Source organism: Schistocerca americana, chromosome X, assembly GCF_021461395.2.
Source record: "Schistocerca americana isolate TAMUIC-IGC-003095 chromosome X, iqSchAmer2.1, whole genome shotgun sequence".
Taxonomy (NCBI): domain Eukaryota; kingdom Metazoa; phylum Arthropoda; class Insecta; order Orthoptera; family Acrididae; genus Schistocerca; species Schistocerca americana.
The window spans coordinates 849,087,385-849,105,434 of NC_060130.1; the positions used below are offsets into that span (position 1 = coordinate 849,087,385).

Consider the following 18,050-nt stretch of genomic DNA (forward strand, 5'->3'; position numbering starts at 1 on the left):
CCTCTCTCTCTCTCCGGCCCCCCTCTCTCTCTCTCCGGCCCCCCTCTCTCTCTCTCCGGCCCCCCTCTCTCTCTCTCCGGCCCCCCTCTCTCTCTCTCCGGCCCCCCTCTCTCTCTCTCCGGCCCCCCTCTCTCTCTCTCCGGCCCCCCTCTCTCTCTCTCCGGCCCCCCTCTCTCTCTCTCCGGCCCCCCTCTCTCTCTCTCCGGCCCCCCTCTCTCTCTCTCCGGCCCCCCTCTCTCTCTCTCCGCCCCCCCCCTCTCTCTCTCCGGCCCCCCTCTCTCTCTCTCCGCCCCCCCCCTCTCTCTCTCCGCCCCCTCTCTCTCTCTCCGCCCCCCTCTCTCTCTCTCGCCCCCCTCTCTCTCTCTCCGCCCCCCCTCTCTCTCTCTCCGCCCCCCTCTCTCTCTCTCCGCCCCCCCTCTCTCTCTCCGCCCCCCTCTCTCTCTCTCCGCCCCCCTCTCTCTCTCTCCGCCCCCCTCTCTCTCTCTCCGCCCCCCCTCTCTCTCTCCGCCCCCCCCTCTCTCTCTCCGCCCCCCCCTCTCTCTCTCCGCCCCCTCTCTCTCTCTCCGCCCCCTCTCTCTCTCTCCGCCCCCCCTCTCTCTCTCTCCGCCCCCCTCTCTCTCTCTCCGCCCCCCTCTCTCTCTCCGCCCCCCTCTCTCTCTCCGCCCCCCTCTCTCTCTCCGCCCCCCTCTCTCTCTCCGCCCCCCCCTCTCTCTCCGCCCCCCTCTCTCTCTCCGCCCCCCTCTCTCTCCTCCCCCCTCTCTCTTCTCCCCCTCTCTCTCCTCCCCCCCTCTCTCTCTCAGCCCCCCTCTCTCTCCTCCCCCCCTCTCTCTCTTCTCCCCCCCCCTCTCTCTTCCCCCCCTCTCTCTCTTCTCCCCCCCTCTCTCTCCCTCCCTCCTCTCTCCCTCCCTCCTCTCTCCCTCCCTCCTCTCTCCCTCCCTCACCCCATGCCCTCTGTCTCTCTCTCTCCCCCCCCCTTCCCCAACACCCCTTGGTAGACGAAGACAAAATGAATTCTCAGAGATGTGACTTGGTGATGCTGATGCTGATGTAGAACCATGATGGATCCGAACAAGCTCTGGGTTTAGTTATTCAGATATCTGGTTTGAAGAGCAAGACTACTTAACATGCCATATGGTAAAAACTTGTCCTTACACTCAACCAATGACTACATGACTCATTTCAGCAATGCTGTGGTGTCATTTTCTGTCATACTGCTCTCCTCCCTTCACAGACCCTGCTGGTGCTGATATCAATTTGAGTGGCAGTTGCTTGAGTGGGTCCATTGGCCAAGCAGAATAGTCTCTGAAAGGAAGTTACCGAAGTGGATTGACTAGTGTGAACCACAATTTCTGATGCATCTGTGTTAAATTCTTCATGCCAGCTGAGAAGACAGGCTCTTTCCTGATGGAGCGACGATAGTCACTCTGCAATTGGATGCAGATTGGTAACATTCTGAATATTCAAAATACAAATTGCACTTATTGCTGTTGTGGGTAAAAAACATTTGGAGAAATTGTGTGGTTAGTAGTGGAGTATTTTACATCATTACTTCTTCTGCAATTCAGGATACACCCTTCAGCCACCATGGAATTAATGTGCAGAAGGGCAATTTGGAGTTTATCACAATAGTTATGTTTATAATTGATTCTTTGATATGGGTTTTGCAATATCCAAAGCTCATACTTTGAGCAAGGTCATGGTCTATATGTGAGCACAATGCAGTGTATTGTGGTACATCGGTAACTACACAAATTTATCTTGAGTTACATGCTGGTGTCGCTTGTTTTTGTTTACGTGATAGAGTTATGACTAGTTCTTACTATTTGGTGCCACTCTTTATTTGTATTTTTCTTATTATTCATTGTTGCCAGCCTTGCATACGCCAGACAAGACATGTTAGTGTGGTCTTGTACAGCTACATAGTTAAGTTAAAACCACAGTTATGTTAGTCAGTACTAAGAGAAAAGTCGTCCGCTAGTGTTTACCCTAGGCCTTCTGTTCGAAGTCTTACTCGTCACATTTTTGGCACAGAAAAACATACTTGTACATGAAATTGTTTTTTGTTTTGAAGTAAGAAAGAAGAACTTACCCGTTGCTGCCTGTGTGATGTGTACAGAGGACCATGTAAAATGTGTGTCTGTTCAGCAAATTAGCGTAGAACCTAAGGTATCGACATACCGCCGCATATAAGTCTAATCTCCCCCCCCCCCCCCCCTCCCGCCTCTAGGGGGCTCGCATTTCTTCTGTAAGTATGTGCTCGCCCAATGCAGGGCCACAGCTGTTGCAGCACTACTTCAGTTTTCTTGCTGCAAATCAATCCTTCTATTCTTTTCTCCCCTCTGCCTTTCCATTGGATGATCTTCTTGATGCTAACCATGCATGGATTTGGTTTATCACGTTAGACACAAGTTTATTTTTTTTCTTTTCCGTTGTTTTATTAAAACTTGTCATCCTTCATGTGGTCCCCATTGTCAGGTCTGCTGTGCCATTCCTCTTCCAAATTTTACAGAAATGTGGATTGTGCGGGGAGGGTGACCTAGTGTGTTGTACATTCCACTTTTTGTGCATTTCTATCTTTTGCAGCCATCCTTTCTGGCAAAATTAAATAAACCCAACCCAGTAGCCATCCCTGTGGGGTGGAAGAGGGGGGGTTGTGCCTTTGCTGGAAACCCCCCATGTGTGCCAAGCAGTATGTGCGCATCAGACTGGGGCATGGGGACTCCCAGCAACGATTACCCAGCCAGGTAGCTGTTGTTATGGCTGGGTAGTGCCCATGGGGAGAGCTTCCATTTGGAGTGGGTGGCACCAAGGCACATAACTCGCAACTGCAGCAGCTCAAACTTTCTTCTGCTGATGGCCACATGGCCCTAGCAATGTCTTCTGAAGGAAAGGTTTACTACAATTTTTCCTTCCCTGGCTACGTTGTAGGTGGAACATAGGCCTAAGAGACAAGGGGAGAAATACTCCTCACAATACTTATTTCAATCTAGGACCTATGAGAGATACTTTTTGGCCACAAAGCCATTACCCTGTGTTGAACAGCTTGACGACAGGTTTAGGGAAGTAGCAGCAGTTTCAAAAGTGAGAAGTGGTTCAGTTACAGTCACTGGTACTGCCTGCCTGTGACAAGCTGTGTGACATTCTTGCAAGTATCACTCTCTCCATAACAGTCTGAACATGGCGGCCTCCTTTTACAGACTGATGATGAGTTACATCAGCTTGGAGCAATGGGATGTCCTATCAAGTAGGGACCAAAGGACAATGTGTTTGATACTGGGGCCTTCATCTTGGCTTTGGATGATGACTTGTTGCCTGAAGGGATAAAGGTGGTGAAGTGAAATCCGATGTTACCGCTCCCACACGGTGCTTCAATGTATGAGGTTCGGGCACATGTCTTCACATTGTAATGCTAGCCTCATATTCCAGGATTGTGCACATTAGTTGCACACAAACACTCCCTGTGCCCCTCGCCCATCGGTGTCAGCTGCAGGTAGCGCCATTCCCCCTGTTCACTGGAGTGCACAGTCTTTCAGAGAGAAAAGAAAAATCCAAGAATACAAGACTCTTGATAGACTCTTGTGTCAGGAGGCCAAGAAGGAACAGGGTTGTTTGCGTGATGGATGGATGAAAGGAGGAGGAGGATGATGATTTATGATGATATGGTTATGATTATTTCATCCTCCCTAATGACAGTACCCTCACCCTTTGTGTCTTTTGTGTCAGGCCCTCAGGGCTGTTTTAACTACACCTGCTCCCCTGGAGGTTGGCAACCGTCACCCACACCCACTTTGGGAGCGTTGGCTCCCTGTCCATTGGCTATGTCAATCCCCAGTCTCCAGCTGGAGAAGCAACACCCCTTTCTCTGTCATCTCACACCAGGAAGGGTTCCCTAGGGACACTCCCGTCCCAGGATTCTGCTGATCTGCAACTGGATACCAGCCAGTAGCTCAAGGAACCACAGGTTACTGTACATAGGGCTTTGCATTCCTCCTCTGTCTTGCAGCTGGGGCAGATAAGCCTTCTTGGACATCAGAATTGCCCAATGAGAGGAGGGACATAAAAATGACCTCAGGGATAGAGGTGGTTTCATGGTCCCCATGCCACTGGTTTTCATATGTTCAGACTCTGTACCAGAGGGGACTTCTGTGTGGGCACTGTATTATTGGATACCCACACAGTCTTCTTCAGAATCAATGTGTACATAACCGGTAGCAGCAGGTGACCCTGGGGCGTGACCTGCCTTCTGGGTCCCTTCATGGCCCCACGAGATATTGATAGTGTGATTTTCCAGTGGGACTGTTCCAGTTATTTTTTTTTCCACCACCTGATTGAGTTGTGATGTGTCTCACTCATTTTCTCTGCTTTCGGTGTTGACCTCCAGGAAACCAGGTTCCATGTATTGCGAAACCCTACACTCCATGACTATTTGGAGCTATTTTAAGAATTGAGCTGACAAGGACAGTGTTTCAGACAAGTTTGCATGTACAGTCTGGATTCAGTCTAAAACAAACACATGCCACCCTTCCTCATTATGTGCGGCACTGCCCCAAACATTTTGTTTTGCGTTACTCAGGCTTCTGAGTCTGAGAATTACCAGCCTGTATTTCGTATCCTCAAACAGTGAGTCGAGTGAATTCACTTACCTTTTACCTTTCACTTCATGTCACCTGGAGTCGTGTAAAGCTGTGTTCAATGAGTGAAAATTACTCAGTGCTCAAGCCCTTTGCCCTGACACAACTTGAAGGCCAGACCTTATCTATAGTCAAATGCTCAAAACACCTATCTGTGGATTGCCAGTGTCACATCCCTGCCATTTTCAATTGTATGCAGAGTGAGGGATGAGTTCCCATGTCATAGGTGGGAAAGTGTAATTGTCCTGTTACTGAAACCAGGTAACCACCTCATTGAGATGGGCAGCTGTCGCTCAATTAGTTTCACAAATGTTCTCTATAAGCTGTGCAAATGTAAGGTGAGCTGGGGGCTGTGTTGTTACCTTGAGTCTACAGGCTGGTTTTTGCCTAGGCCATTCTACCGCTGACAATTTTGTTTGCATGGAGACTGCTACCCAGTCAGCCTTTGCCCTGTGTCAAAACCTTATAGCTGTCTTCTTTGATGTGCAAAAGGCTCATGACACCATTCACTACAACCTTGTTACCCAGCACGAGCAGTCTCTCCAGGGCCTGCTCCTGATTTTTGTCCAGAACTTCTTGTCTCACCATACATCATGGGATCAAGTTGGTTCCCACCATCCCCCCCAACTCCCACATCAACAAAAGAATGGTGTCCCACAGGGCTCTGTTCAGTGTGTGCCCCCTTTGTCTGGTGGCTGTCAATAGTCTAGTTGCAGCTGTGGGATGTACAGTGTCATCCCTACTGTATACTGATGATTTTTGCTATCACCATTGCTCCTCAACTATGGGTGTTGATGAACACTGACTACAGGGTGCCATATGAAATATGTAGTCCTGGGCTCTCACCCATGGTTTTCAGCCACCAAAATATGATTCATACGCTTTGTCACTGTAGTGCTGTCCCTCCATGCCCAGAACTGTACCTCAATGACCAATTGCTCAGTGTGGTAGAGTCTTGGTGCTTTTTGGGACTGGTCTTAGATGCCTGGTTGACATGGCTTCCCCAGATTTGCCAACATAAGCAAACACACTGGTCACACCTTAATACCCTTCACTGCCTCAGCAACACCAGCTGGATTGCAGACCGCTCTACATGCTTGATGCTCTACTGAGGTTTGATCCTGTCCTTTCTTGATTATAGGAGTCTGGCATATGATTTGGCATCACCTGAACTCGATAAATCATTGTGGGGTCTGACTTGGAAGAACTCCCTTTCGAACCAGCCCTGTGAGCAGCCTACTTGCAGAGGCTGGGTCCTCCCCACTACAAACCAGGTGCGGCCAACTGCTGCTTAACTCTGAGATACATATTTGCTGCTCCCCTGTGCATCCTATCTTCTGGTATTGAGACCCACTTCACACAACAGAGGCCAGGACTATTCACAATTGCAGTTCACATAAAGTGTCGCCGCTCTGAACTCCAACTTCCCCAACTGCCTCCTCTTGTCAGGAAACAATAATATACGCACCCATGGTGTCTGCCCTTTCCTCGGACCTGTCTAGACCTGTCCTTTGGACCAAAAGGCTGTCGACGTTGTGGTTTTTCACCATCTGTTCCTGGTCATTCTCGATGCATTTCCGGATTTTGAAGTGGTTTACACAGATGGCTCTATGCTTGATGGATGAACCGGTTTTGCTTGCACATGTGCCCGGTGCAATGAACTACGCTTCTTGCCAAACAGATGCAGTGTATTTGCTGCAGAGTTGTTGGCCATTGCTTGAGCTGTCTGTCACATTTGTTCTTGCACTGCCGAGACTTTGTGAATTCACAGTCTCAGAGTAGTCTTCGGGCTGTCGACCAGTACTACCCTTAACACTAGTTGTAACTGTCCAGAGCTCTCTTGTGACCTCTGTCGAACTGGATCGGCTGTTGTCTGTGTGGACCCTGGGTCATATTCGGATCCAAGGGAGCAAATATGCTGAACTGTAGGCCAAGTTGGCTACCAGAATGCCAACTTTGGATATGGGGGTACTGAAACTGGACTTTCGGTTGACTCATTGGCACAGATTGGTGTACCCTGCTTTCTCCAAACTAACTGTGAACAATAAAGGGGACCATGACGATGGGGCTGTCTTCCGTTAATGCTTTTCACAGGGAATCTACCGTTATGTCGGCTTTGCATTGGCTACACTTGGCTGACACATTGTCACATCCTATCACGTGAGAATCCACCCCACTGGTGCCTATCTGACAGTGGTCCACATCTTGCTGGACTGCTCCAGTGTGGCCACTTTCCAGTGAAACATTAAACTTGCTGACATGCCTGAATCTGGTGGTAGCAGAGGAACCAAAGCATCTGTTTAAATTTTTTTTTTACATCTGTCGTTGATGTACTGTCTCATTGTCTTATCTTTCCTGAGATTTAATCAACTTGTCTGCATTGCTAGTTTTCTTTTGGTAATGGAGGGTGAAGAAACACAGGTCTGCTTCTGTGGGTGTGCCTCCCATCACTTATGTCCCAGGGACTTCCACCTGCTGTTTTGGTGGAACCAGTCTCCCACATTCACCCTCTTAACACCCCCCCCCCCTCTCTCTCTCTCTCTCTCTCTCTCTCTCTCTCTCTCTCTCTCTCTCTCTCTTCTACTTGCTTCAGTCTTTTGGTTTTCTTGATCCTCTGTTACAGTTGCTTTCATTTGTATTTGTTTTCTGTGTTCTTCCTCACTGAGGGCTCTTCCCAACTTGATGCATATAGGGTGGAGGGACTGAAGACCTCATAGTTTGTTCCCTCTAACCCCATCAGTCCAATCCAATCTAATGTTTGTAAATGTTTCCCTATATGTTTGGAAATCTAATTTATTATTACTAATTTGTTGTTACTTATCATGACTGAAAAGTGCCTGACTTAAGTTAATTGTCTGCTTAGGTTTGATGTGATGATTGGTATAGTTTGTTCCATTGAATAAAAGTAGTGGTGCATATATGGCTGTTCATCAGTAGTTTTGTAAAAAACGAACTTGAGATAGGACAACATTGGAATGTAAATGGAAGAATGCTGCACATGAGTGCATACATGGATTAAGGAGGAAAAAGGGTAGAGGATGGCGAATAGTGGCAACAATTGTTATAAGAAACAGTCACAGACTTTTGTCGACAGCTTTGTGGTAAATGTGGAAAATAAGTTTAACTGGTTGCTCCAATTAAAAATGTAAGGGTAGGCAGTGCACAAGTATTTTTCAGTAAGAATTTAAAAAGTAAGGCTATAAGTAAACAGCAATAGAGCAGTTTGTTGGTAGATGGTATCTTGCTAGAAAGAGAGGCCTACTGTTGCTGGGCGAACTAAGATGACAATGCTGGATCTAGAAGACCTTTTTTGCCTAGTCCTGTTTCTTGTGAAATTATAAGAGGATATAGATACACTGCCTGAAGATTTTACAAAGGAAGCCATTGTGGTTGGGCAGTGGTGTTGGCAGAGATTCTAAGTATTATATTGATCTTGTAAATATTGCATATTCATTGAGGCATGCCAGTGTTGAGTTTGCTCTGAGCAGCTACAATAAACTTTACTTGACCTCGTCTCTAAATAAAGTTAATTTGAAGAGAGAACTTGCATATTGATGTAGTTGGATAGTTCTTTCAGTACGGGAAAATTATATCTTCAACACGGTAAGAAAATTAAAGGAAGAATTACTAGGTTACAAACAAAACACTATCATGACGTCACAGCAGTGCCTTAATTAGGTTACAGAGAACAGCAAGAAACAAAACATTCAGTATCAGAAGGCTACTGAAAAGCTGTAATGTATCATACTGCATCATTATAAAATGTCAACCATTCTTATTGCTCTCTGGGCATCTTATCATTGCTGAACTAGGTATGTGCAATTCTACAGGTTTCATGTTAGTGTCTTACTTCTGTTGAGGAGATATGGAAAAAGTAAGTTGTAACATTCATCAGAAATTGGCGTACATTTGAGAATGTTGATATTAATAAATTTTGCTTTCAGCAGCATCTGAAAATGTATATAAGTAAAATTTGTAACAAATTCTGTATAAAAGCTACTTATAACTGAGTTCCAACATAAAATGTTAACCTTGTAAATCATTTTGAATCCCTATTGGCCTGTGTAACACAATTAGCTGATGGTGAATTTAATATCGAGTTCCTTTAAAGAATTTACTACTATCAGTTACTGATGTAAACTTTCCGATTAAAATAGCTGACTGCTCAAGAACAACCCCAAAATAATGCATGTTAGAACAGTGTGAGCTGGAAAATTGTGCAGAGTATTCTGCATAGCAAAAAACCTAATTGTCTGTCAGGAAGAGTGCTGATGTTGAAATGACAGCTCTTTACAATGTGTACTGCCAATCATTGTTGAAAATAATCCCGACATCAAAGCAAATGCACAATTACAAGCAAGTCCCATCATGCGACAAAATAGACACCATCAAATACAATGAAAGAGAGACTGGTAAAATTAGAGATGAAGAGTTGCCTCAAGGGCTGATGTTATTATGATAATTGATGTGTTTATTATCACAAAGGTGGGATTGTCAGGCTCAGTAAAAGCTGCTGTGGAATAAGATACCTGAAATCAAGCTTTGGAAATACCTTAAGTAACATGAATATGATCCTGACGTGCGGTTTGAAGAATGCTGTGTGAAGAGGCATGGCACTGCACTTCAGAACACTTAACACCAATAACATGGCTTACATTTCTTCGAAGATGTAGGTTTTATGTATGAGACTCTTCAGAAAGATGTGCACTACAAAATGAACGTTTTTTGAAAAGGCTATTTAATTTTTGGCATCCTAACTCAAATGCTGGAGGAAAGGGGGGGGGGGGGAGGGGGGTTAACCACCACTATATAGCATTGCCACGGTTCGGAAATACTGTTGATCCGAGACTGATACACAGCAGTCTGAGTTGTAGTGGAGAGATGGGTAGTCTCCACGTGACCTGTGTTTACGTTTAGTTATCATGCTGTTTCCTCTTCGTTTATTGCTCTCACATTGAATGGAAACAAGACGGATTTCTGTAGCTGGGAGTTATAAAGTGAATTAAAATACATTCACGTAATTATGGTAGGTTAAAATAAGTTATTAGTTTCAGATTTTATTTTATTTCCACCTTTCTGACAGTCAAGCATTATTTGTCTTGCAGAACAGTGAAGTTATTTTTGTCAGTTTGCTAAAGAAATTTGGCTTTTGTTAACCTTTCCTGCAGAGGGCAGTCCATTTATTTGAAACGAAGTGTTTCATTCCACATTATTGGCTAGTTTCAATTGTTTGCTGAGTTTCAAGTGCATGTTTTCATCTTATAGCACGTATAGCATTATGCCATACTAAAGAATCAAACATTAGATAATACAGTACTGGTACTCCAAGCAAATTTACATCCGAATCTGGACATATGAGTGTGCACTTTAAGCCGAATCATGCAGTTTAGCATGGTTCACGAAATTTCAATGCTCTTGGAGTATCCTCTGATGTCTTGTTTCTTGTATGACATAACTTAAGATCTTTTAATGTTTTAGACGTAAGAACATGGGCTTCCTGCGTCATTGTAGCTGTACAGGTGTGGTGACGCGCATTATCTGGTTCTTTCTGGCAACTGCTGAAATGAACCTGTTTCTAACAGGTCACGGGAAAATATTGCGTATGATGATTTGAATAGTGTTACTTTCAAAGTAAATTTCTGTTATGCAAGATGAACTATGTGCGAGAATGTAAGATGAACTTCTTAAATCACAGTGTGCTTGACTCTTTTTAAAAAAACTCTTTACCATTTAGAAAAATTTGAAGGCCAGAAGTTCAGAAATTTATGTCATTATTAAAAAAATTTTGGCACATCTGTGTGATGTATCTGTGTAACATGCGTAAAAAAGATCAAAATTATGTGTGAAAGCTTAGATTCTCTTAAAGCTTATTAAGCTTAGAGGCCAATATTATATGTGAAAGCTTTTCTTTTCTTGTAGCAATGCTATGCGTATTAATTTAGACCATTAACTTTTCCTATTTGTGTGGTCGCGCTTCTTGACAGTGGTGTTTGCTATTGGCTGACTACATTGCATGTCCTATGCACTGAATATCCGCCGTCATCGGCTGGCATATGAAAATGTGCAGGGTACATGTTGCTGCACATTATAGATCTTTCCAAAACGTGTGGTTCCCCCCCCACCCCCACCCACCTGTCCACCCCCACGTAAGTTTCTTTTTGTAAAGTGCTGGGAAATTCTACACCGGCATATAAAACCATAACGATTCAATGAATCGATAAGTTGTACAGTTCCAAGGAAATGTATACTGTCACTTAACATGGAAAAAGTGTATTTTCACCCAGGAGTAAGTGTAGTTTTAACTGGGAAGTCTGGGGAAAATCCGGGAATTATATTTCCTTGTGTGCGTATGCACCCTGACAAAGTTACTAGAGCCTTTACTTTTCTTATGTGTGTTTACCTTTCAATAATTAAACTACCAGATGCTAAGTATCTCTCCACCATCAGGTGCTCCATGCTTACGTACTGTGAATGTACCTTTTGATGTGACATGGTCATAATTTGTCCTTCTCAGTTACCCATGACCATCTACACTGTCACCTTCCAGTGCATAATGTGGAAGGCCTGATGTTCCACAGAAAGTTCATTTGCATGCATCAACATGTTCTGCACCTGGCGCATTTCCATAGCCAGTGATCAGTGAGTCCAGGTGATCACTTTTTGACCTACTTCACGTCTCCTGAGATTTCTGTATTGGGTCTACTCTCCCATTACACACACGGGGGGGGGGGGGGGGGGGTAGGCATTCAGATGTCAGGTGTTGTTGGGTTTTTTGTATTTAGTTGAATGATTGCAGACTGCTTGGTCCTCATATAATTTGTACATAAAAATCTGAAGTCTCCACTTTCTAAGGTTCTGTGGAATTCCCTCCCTTTGTTAATGCGATTTGAAGCAGTTGGTATTTCTAGTGTAAATTGCATTTGTTTTTAATTTTGACAGATTTGAATAACATACGAACCAGGGCAATTGATGCACTTTCTGGAGGGGAGCTTCAGCGATTTGCGTGTGCCATGGTGTGCATACAGAAAGGTGATATATTTATGTTTGATGAGCCATCTAGTTACTTGGATGTAAAACAGCGCTTGAATGCTGCTGTTACAATACGCTCCCTTATGCATCCTGATAAGTAAGTTTATGTAGTGTGTGTCATTGTCTTCAACTAAAATGTTGCTTCAAATGTTTTACTCAAATGTATGTATGTTCATTGCATTAGTTGGATTGCATTCCAGATTCATAATTGTTGTGGAGCACGACCTGTCAGTCCTGGATTATCTATCTGACTTCATTTGTTGTTTGTATGGTGTGCCAGGAGCATATGGTGTGGTTACAATGCCATTTTCGGTGAGGGAAGGTGAATATATTAGTTGTAATTTGTTTTAGGTGTTTCTGTATGTTTTATTTACATAAGGAATAATGTTTGTATAGTTTGAAAGATTATGTAATAATTACACGCTAAATTAGCAGGTAAACATAGTAAATAGTATAGCAAATTTTGTGGTTTTTAAGGGTTTTCTGGTGTCGTAAATGGTAGTGAAGCTCTGGTAAGTTATTAGACAGTATGTACCATGAGCAATGAGCAATACAAAGCTTGTTAGTCACCATCATGAGATTCTATAGTTAAATAACTTTTCAGTCTATACCAATGTCTTTAAAGCAAAAAGATGATGCGTACATGCGAGGTGTGCTTGCTTGCATGAAAGAATGTGTGTGCATTTCTCTTCTTTTTTTTTCTGATTAAGGATGTGGCTGAAAACGAATGTGTGCCTTTTAATTGTGTCTTGTCTTCAACTTACCGTACCATCTTCTCCTTAAATTGTTTATATTCCAACCTGGAGTCTCCATTCCTTAATGTCTTTAAAGTGTTTGACGTCTTCATATTCCATTTTATGCTGTTTCATTGCAGGAATAAATATTTTCCTTGATGGTTTTGTGCCAACGGAGAACTTACGTTTTCGGGATGAGTCGCTTGTCTTCAAAGTGGCAGAATCTGCAACAGAGGAGGAAGTTAAACGGATGAACCATTATGAATATCCACCAATGTATATGAGAATGGGAAACTTTCATTTAAGTATTGAACGAGGGCAATTCTCAGATTCAGAAATTCTAGTGCTACTTGGGGAGAATGGAACTGGTAAAACTACATTTATCAGGTTGTTGGCAGGAAAGCTTCGGCCTGATAATGGTTCAGGTTAGTACTTAATACTGTGATTGCAACATTGATTTGTGCATCAAACATTAAATGAACTCCTCGTGAGCATGAGAATGTTGTCCAACTCTAGGCTTATGTGTCAGTTGTCATATTGAGTAAAACTGTTCTGGATACATGACAATATTGTCATATTGTTGTCTAGACCATCATTTAGGCAACTGCTGAAAGTGGCCAAAAGGTTGATCTAGTGTCAAGATGTAGTCATACACCGGAAAAATTTTATTTCAGGCAGAAATAGTGACTGATAAGTAAACAGGTGAAAGAAATGGAGTAAGAGGTCATTTGACTCTGGTCAGATAATTTTCTTACAGTACAAATCACATATTCTCCTACGTTTGTATTTTTGTAGAGAAGATACTCCACAAATGCCAATTAAGTTTTGGTGTCAGTACACTTGTTACTTATCACCGAGATTGACGACAAATGTACATTTGTGTCATAATTTGACTGACTTGTACTGTGTTGTTTAATTTAAGTGGTATAAGAGATGTTGGAGTGAAATGTATTACATGAATGACAGAAATGAAGAGCAATTTCTATGATGCCTTTAGAAAGTGTGCCATATTATATTTTTGTGTAAAGACAATGGGGTTTTACTTCATCTAATGCAGTTGTAATAGTGTGTAAGGTTCCAGAAGGGATAAGTTTGACTACATGAAACCATGTGCCCTGGGAAAAAAATAAGTGGTTTACTTTGGCACTGTGGCAACACTTTAACATTATTAATTATGTAATGTCACACTGTTGGGGTGAGATATCTCATCTGACCCATGAAATATAGTTAGTGTGTGCTCTACCACCAATTTAGTACAAGCTCATACATATGCAGAGGAAGCAGTGTTCAGGCTGTGGTTTAACTAAAATGGAACTTCGTTTCTGGCAGTTGGAAATTGTTTCTTTTTTTTAAAAAAAAAAAAAAAAAAAAAAGAAAGAAAGAAAAAGAAAAAAAGGTAGTGCTTTCCTCAAATTAAAAGTGAATGCATGCACAAAGCTGTTGTGTTGAATGTTGTAGCTGTTATTCTGTAAGTTTAATAAATTTGGTTTTTACAAATGTGCCTTCCAAGAAGTAAAATTTTTTTATGCATTTGTTTGACACCTACATGGCACCTTCTCTTGAGGCTCAATTTATTTCTTTGTGTGTCTCATTTATGCCTTAATTCTACAGAATGCCATTTTTCAGAAATTTTCCTACTTGTTGCTATAAATGCTTCTTCTACAGTGGAATCTAATCTATCTCCCCAATATGTGTTCCATGGCTTGTTGAAAATCCTAATAATGAATAGATTGAGTTTTCAACCAATGAAATGTCTAGTATAATGTAGATTCAGCTTCTTTGTTGAGTATTTGCTGAAAATTTTCCAACAGTTAACATCTAATGTTTCAATATTTACACTGTCCTTATTTGCTGTGCAATATGTTCTAATAAATTGTTTTCTAGCCCACTGTTAGAGAAGCATTTGTTAGAACATATTGGGCAGCAAATTTGGAGAGTGTAAATATTAAAATATATGTATTTGTATGTAGATTTTGGAATTTTGTCTAAAAAAAAAAAAAATGCTGTGTGCATTCCGACTGGCCTTTTCACTGTATAGCACACATTTGACGTGACCAGTCTCCACACTGTAGTGCAGACTGAGAAACATACAGTTGATTTCAACACAGAACTGGCAGTTTCTGGCTTTGATGCACCACTTGGCTCAGTGCCAGTAGACCGTGATCATTTCTTGGAATGGTGCTGCCAATAAACAGCTGTGCTGACTGAAGCCCCAATAGTGAGGCTAGTTGTCATCACTTCTGTGTCTATGGAAAGAACACACAGTGGTCTCAGATCTCAGTAACACATTTTTTCTACTGATGATAGCAGTGACAAGCCTCCCTCAATTCCTCTTTGGTTGGCCTCTTCCATCTGGCAGACAACTCCTTATGGGATACAGACACAGTGCACATTTTATTTGTTTCCCTCCAATATTTCCCTAGGATGCACTCTTGTCAGCCTAACATAAGTTTCCTACAGCTAACAGCCTTATGTTTCACCTGTGGAGCAATTGGATTATCATTGGAAGGGAATGCCTCAAACCTATTAATTAAAAGTATCAGTTTAGCCTTTTGACCATTAACAACACCCTAGCCACTCACCACCAAGTGACTGTTTGATGCTGGATTGGGAATCTTATGAGACCACATGACAGTAAGAAAAAAGATCGCAAAACTGCCACACTCCATAGCCACATGTACCTGGTGAAAGATACTTCTATAACTAGCCCTTGCAATGATGAAAATATAGGAAAACTGCTAAACATGGTGAAAAGGTAGTTTCTGATTGCTTTCACACAGAACCATGTAAAATATTAAACCAGAGCCAATACACAAATTTTATATAGTGGCTATTTCTGTCGGTAATTAGTGCGTATTCTTGGAGGAATGATGCACTACTCTTAGGGTCCTCGTGGCTCTCACTAATTTGATAAGAGTACTACAGTTAGTTATATCAGCACAATCCTAGTTTTACTTTCCTCTTTGTACGCATTAAAGTAATAAAATCTTCTGAAAATGTGTATGTTAACATTTTTTCAGTGTAGAATAATTACATTTAAATTGACAAAATAACTAAGTTCCTTACGCCCAAAATTATTTAATTTACCTTGTGTATTTCATTAATTTTCTTTCAGGTTCAGTGCCCCAGCTACATATAAGTTACAAACCTCAAAAAATCAGTCCAAAATCACAGGGAATTGTTCGTCAACTACTTCATGAAAAAATAAGAGATTCATACGTTCACCCACAGGTTAGTTTTATCCTCAGTAGTTTGACACTGTGCAGTAACTTTTAACAAGTAAAAAGCATAATATGGAATAAATTCAAAATGGTGGTGGGTGGTGTTGGGTGGCTCCAGTAAAACTTTGTGATGGTATTATTATTTCTTGTTGTAATACCAATTTCTCAACACTTGCTGTTGAAGTATTTTTTCATCCTGCAATAATTCCAGCAAGAGAACAGTTTTTAATATAGTGAACTGTACAATTAGGCAAGTGAATGTGGAACTCACACGTAAGTTACATGTATTCGCACATCTTACGGGTTTTGAGGCATTTGTTCCATTGTGAAACAAAACTGGGAACTCATAGAGATAATAATCCTGAATCTGTATGAGGAATAAGTGACGATTCCTCCTACCCCTCTCTTCCATCTGGGAGGGGAGGGGAGGGGAGGGGAGGGGAGGGGAGTGGGGACTATATTCTTCTGGTGCAAAATGGCTCTGAGCACTATGGGACTTAACTTCTGAGGTCATCAGTCCCTCTTCTGGTGCAAATTTTCTATTTATATTCTTGCTGGTAGTGTTGTATACACATACTACTGATCCTCTTTTCAAGAGGAAGTCCTGGTTCTCTTAAAGACAATAGGTAGTGTGTGCTCTGAACAGTTTTGTTCACTGACAAATATTATACCAATCTTGATACAAATAACTTTCCATGACTTAAGTGAAAACTGTGACCCCACACTGTAAGGTTGTGCACCTTTTTTTATGTAGACATCAGCTGTTTCGGGCCTAATTTACTGCCAGCATATAATCTTTAATACATTATTAAAATTATGACAACTATGTTTCTCAGTAAATTCCTCCTTTACAAACAAACAGACAAATTGATCTTCATTAAAATTGTTGTACTGTTCACTTGTAAAGAGCTTCCTTTCACAGTATTCAACTGAGGTGACTAAAGTCATGGGATAATGGTATGCACATATACATATGGTGATAGTATTGTTTACACAATGTATAAAAGGGCAGTGTATTGGCAGAGCTGTCATTTGTACCCAGGTGATTCATGTAGAAAAATTTCTGAGATGGTTATGGCTGCTTGATGGGAATTAACAGATGTTGAACAGAGAATGGTAGTTGGAGTTAGATGCCAGAGACATTCTACTTCAGAAATCCTTCAGGAATTCAATATTCTGAGATCCAAAGTGTCAACAGTGTGCCAAGAATACCAAAGTTAGGCATTACACCTCACCACAGACAACATAGAGACCAATGGCCTTTACTTAATGACAGAAGACAGCGGCATTTACGTAAAGTTGTTAATGCCAACAGAAAAGCAACAATGTGTGAAATAATTGCAGAAATCAATGTGGGACGTACGATAAACATATCTGTTAAGAACAATGCAGTGAAATATGGCATTAATGAATTGGGCAACGGATGACTGACATGAATGTCTTTGCTAACAGCACAACATTGCCTGCAGTGCCTCTCCTGCGCTCGTGACCAGACGTGTTGGACCCAAGACAACTGGAAAACTGTGATGTGGTCAGATGAGTCCCAATTTCAGTTGGTATGGTTAGTGTGTGGTGCAGACCCCAAGAAGCCATGGACCCAGGTAGTCAGTAAGGCACTGTGCAAGCTGGTGGTGGCACCATACTGGCATGGGCTATTTTTACATGGAATTGAGTGGGTCATCGGTAATGTTCAGCTACTGGAGACCATTTGCAGCCATTCATAGACTCAGTGCTCCCAAACATCAATCACATTTTTGTAGATGACAATGCGCAATATCGCCAGGCCAAAATTTTTCATAGTTGGTTTGAAGAACATTGTGGACAGATTGAGCAAATGGTTTGGCCACCCAGATTGCCTGACACGAATCCCATCAGACATTTATGGGACTTAACCAAGAGGTCATCCACAGCTCGTGGTCTTGTGGTAGCGTTCTTGCTTCCCGCGCACGGGGTCCCGGGTTCGATTCCCGACGGGGTCAGGGATTTTTCCTGCCTCGAGATGACTGAATGTTGCTGTGTAGTCTTAATCATCATCATCATCATCCAGCCCCATTATGGCCAGAGGAAGGCAAAGGCAAACCACCTCCGCTAGGACCTTGCCTAGTATGGCGGTGCGGGTCTCCCGCATCGTCCCCTACGCTCCTCGGAGTATTATGGGACCTCATCATCAATCAAGAGATCAGTTTGTGCACACAATCCTGCTCTGGCAACACTTTCACAATTGTGGACGGCAGTAGAGGCATCATGGCTCAGTATTTCTGCAGGGGACTTCCAGCGACTTGTTGAGTCCATGCCACATAGTTTCTGCTCTACACCAGGCAGAAAGAGGTCTGACACAGTATTAAGAGGTATCCCATGACTTTTGTCTCCTCAGTGTATGTCTCAATGAAATGCTTGTGGTGTAAACATTCTCGATGTTGCAAAGACATGAAAGG

At 42.6% G+C, this 18,050-nt stretch overlaps 1 protein-coding gene across 1 annotated transcript in view; it reads left to right on the forward strand.

Annotated features, from left to right (window-relative positions):
* LOC124555087 (protein Pixie) overlaps window positions 1-18,050 on the forward strand; it is a 62,825-nt gene that overhangs the window by 34,923 nt on the left and 9,852 nt on the right. The window contains exons 5-8 of the mRNA XM_047128881.1: window positions 11,571-11,757; window positions 11,861-11,982; window positions 12,535-12,819; window positions 15,510-15,625. Of these exons, the coding sequence (XP_046984837.1) occupies window positions 11,571-11,757; window positions 11,861-11,982; window positions 12,535-12,819; window positions 15,510-15,625 (710 nt within the window). The remainder of the gene's footprint in view (window positions 1-11,570; window positions 11,758-11,860; window positions 11,983-12,534; window positions 12,820-15,509; window positions 15,626-18,050) is intronic.